This window comes from Zingiber officinale, chromosome 4B (genome assembly GCF_018446385.1).
Source record: "Zingiber officinale cultivar Zhangliang chromosome 4B, Zo_v1.1, whole genome shotgun sequence".
NCBI lineage: Eukaryota > Viridiplantae > Streptophyta > Magnoliopsida > Zingiberales > Zingiberaceae > Zingiber > Zingiber officinale.
In genome coordinates this window covers 5,458,621-5,462,039 of record NC_055993.1, presented here as the reverse complement: position 1 = coordinate 5,462,039, position 3,419 = coordinate 5,458,621, and the positions used below count along the sequence as shown (strand labels likewise).

Sequence of the window (3,419 nt, the reverse complement as noted above, 5' to 3'; positions counted from 1 at the left end):
GTCACCCACTTTTGTCAGTCATATTGCCTACATCTGTAATAATGTCTTCTAGGATTCTTGAGCAGACCTCCAGTCCTACTCAAGATGAGAAGTAAGATAGCTGACGCTCAATACGGAGTAGTAGGACGGCAAGAGAGACCGGATAGCTTGGTCGACAGAGCGGAGGGCTCCTAGTCGAGCGGCTACCCCGCTCAGCCAAGCAGCATGACTTGACCGTGGACTGAGCGGAGTTTCGACTGAGCAGCTATCTCGCTCGGCCAAGCAACGGGGCCACTGTAGTATCTCTCGATATCCTTTTGGGAGGTTGTGCCGCTGATACGAGGTATGGTCGACAGGCGGATTGCATCGCGAAAGCTTCTATTGTCTTGTCAGTGATATGTATACCCTGTTAAGATATGATGTTAGAGGTACTTTCCTGATAGGTTCTTTCAAAGGACATATTGGAGAGCATGCCTATGCCTCAAGAAGCATGTACGTCGTCCACCAGGGTTCTTTATAAAGGAGGGTCCATGATCAACGGAGGTATGCAATATTCTTGAGTTCTACTGTTGCTCCGCTTTCTCTACATTGTCGGTTACTGACTTGAACGTCGGAGGGTCAACGTCGGGATCCCTTGCCTAGCTCGGCACTAATTTTACTTGTTTTGTAGAGCGGAGTGAGGTCCGTAGTCGGTCAGCGAAACTACCACATCCTCAGCTTCCACCTTAATTCCTGCTTTCAGACAGGCTCATATAAATATATAGATATATATTGTAATATTCTTGTAATTAATTCTCCAAACAATTTAAATATGTAATAAGAGAACAAAAAAAGAAAAATACAGTAAGAATATTTTTATAGCCAACTATATCTACTAAGAAACTGAAATGAATTATGACTTATTATAATGTTCTAGCCATATATACTTGGAGACGTAAATGAAAGAATATTTTGAGGAAATCATGACTATTTCAGGAGTTTGGTAAATTTAGAATACGAGTTAAAATCTTGAGTTTGAGTATACATATAAAAAATATTCTTTTTATAATTTTCAAAAAAAAAATCGAAAACCGAATTAACCGAACGGATTCAGTTAATTCGGTTTTTCCGAATTTTATGTAATTAATCTTCCATTAATTTCCATGCATGTTCCCTCAGGTTATTTAACACCACAATCACGTTGATTGTCGATAATCCAAGCTGCAAAGGAAGCACTCACCATGATCAATCAGAGACGTCCACGTTCTTCTGCTCTTCTTCTTCTTCTTTTCGCTTCATTTGTTGCTGGAACTCTGGCAGCAACGTACAGGGTGACAGATTATGGAGCCAAAGGAGACGGCATCACCGATGATACTCAAGTATCTTATAATTATATATCTTTATTTTTATTTCTTAATTCTATCAATAATATACAAATGAATATGTATTTAATATTGTCTCATCTTCACAGGCGTTTACGAATGCATGGCGTGCAGTGTGCTTAAACAGCAAAGAAGCATCGACCCTGCTTATTCCTGGAGGGAAAGTGTATCTGTTGGGACTGACCAAATTCGGAGGACCGTGTAAACATTACATTAGGGTTCAGGTACGTCAGTGATCTGTCATATCGCATAGCCATTTAATTCTCATTATGTTTTCATATATATATAATTTTTTTTCAGGTCGATGGAAATCTTAAACGGGTTGATGAAGTGTGGTCGGATGATGATAATAACTGGCTACTGTTCATTAACCTCAACGGCTTAACCGTCGCCGGCGCCGGCGAAATCGACGGCCAAGGGGCCTCCTGGTGGGCATGCAAAGAGGCAAAGGCACGTATAGCCAGCTAGCTATCTATCTATCAAACATTTCCAAAAAATTCTGCATTAATTTTCTGATAAATATTCTCACCTTGCGAATTTGTTCGCTTGCAGGCATGTGCATTTCTCGCTGCAAATGTAAGTCGATAAACGCACGCTTGTATTTCCTGCTAAAATATTTGATCACGATCGATCAATATTCAATATGATTGATTACGATGCACGGGTGCAGTCTCTTGCGTTGCTGCACGTCACGAAGGCGCAGGTTTTGGGGTTGAGCTTCAAAAACAGCGCCATGATGCACGTCGCCATCGGGATGAGCGTCGGCGTCAGGATCTCAAATCTGAAAATCACCGCCCCCGCCGAGAGCCCCAACACCGACGGCATCCACGTCGAGCGGAGCCGCCACGTCATCATCAGCGACTGCCAGATCAGCACCGGTAAGTCCTCCGATCGAGTTACGTCACGTCAGTCGATCTAGCTAATTAACACGCGCGCGCATATAATAATTATGTGCAGGCGATGACTGCGTATCTGTAAGCAGTGGCGCTAAGGATGTGAACATCAGCCGCATAAGATGCGGTCCTGGCCACGGATTAAGGTTGATTAATTATATAATTAATTAAATCCTTTATTTATCTGCTAATTAAAGGCATAAATAAACTTGAAATGGTAATCACATCTTAGCATTGGAAGCCTGGGGATAGAAAAAAGCTATGCGACAGCTGAAGGCATCCATGTCTCCGACTCCACGATCGTACGGACTGACAATGGAGTCAGGATCAAGACATGGCAGGTAGGAAGGCTTGCTTTAATTCCCTTCTGTTCGATATCTTAATTAATTAATATTGTTTGCTTGTAGGGGGCAACTGGGTTTGCGAGGGACATATCGTTCAGAAATATTAGCTTGACGGAAGTGAGGAACCCCATCATAATAGATCAGTTCTACTGCCCTCGCGGCGGCTGTAAGAATGAGGTAACTGCATCTGCATGCTTGCTCTTATATTTCAGCTGGGTTTTTGCTTGCTCGCTAATTAATTCTTTTGTTTTGGTTCCTTGTTGGATTCGATATATGTGTGCATCGTCAAAGACGTCGGCTGTTCAAGTGAGCGACGTGAAGTTCATCGGAGTGAAAGGGACGTCGGCGAATGACATGGCGATCCGCTTGGAGTGCAGCCAGAGCAGTGGTTGCCACGACGTGGTGATGGAGGACGTTGACATAAGGAATGCAGTGCCAGGGGAGCAAGCTCAGGCTTTCTGTTTCAATGCGCATGGAAAAAAAGCCAAAGTGGTCAAGCCTGACGTCCCTTGCTTGAGCTATTGAAGCTTATTAAGTTGTAGATCGATCGATCAATGAGCTAGCGGGATTTTGTCCGCTGCCATTGACTGTACCTCCTTCCCCTTTGTTTTAAAATTAATAAAGATAAATTCGTCAACAGAATGAAGTTATTAAAGTTCTTAAGTTAATATAGACACCTGGCTACCATCAACAGAAATTATGTTGTATGATTCTATCCTAAAGTGAAGAAGATGGTAGGTTGGGATGTGGTTCGAATTTTGACGAAGTGAAGACTTCATACAATCTTGTAACACAGACTCTGATACAGTAAAAGGAGGACAGGTGGGAAAAGAAGGTATAAG

General features: G+C 42.6%; 1 protein-coding gene across 1 annotated transcript; it reads left to right on the top strand.

Moving 5' to 3' along the window:
* The first annotated feature begins 1,199 nt into the window (after window positions 1-1,199).
* LOC121978059 (polygalacturonase ADPG1-like) lies at window positions 1,200-3,102 on the top strand. Its single transcript, XM_042530445.1, has 8 exons — window positions 1,200-1,337; window positions 1,430-1,564; window positions 1,641-1,790; window positions 1,893-1,916; window positions 2,011-2,218; window positions 2,298-2,379; window positions 2,466-2,574; window positions 2,641-3,102. The coding sequence occupies exons 1-8, from the start codon at window positions 1,200-1,202 to the stop codon at window positions 3,100-3,102; spliced, it is 1,308 nt and encodes a 435-aa protein (XP_042386379.1).
* The last annotated feature ends 317 nt before the right edge of the window (window positions 3,103-3,419 follow it).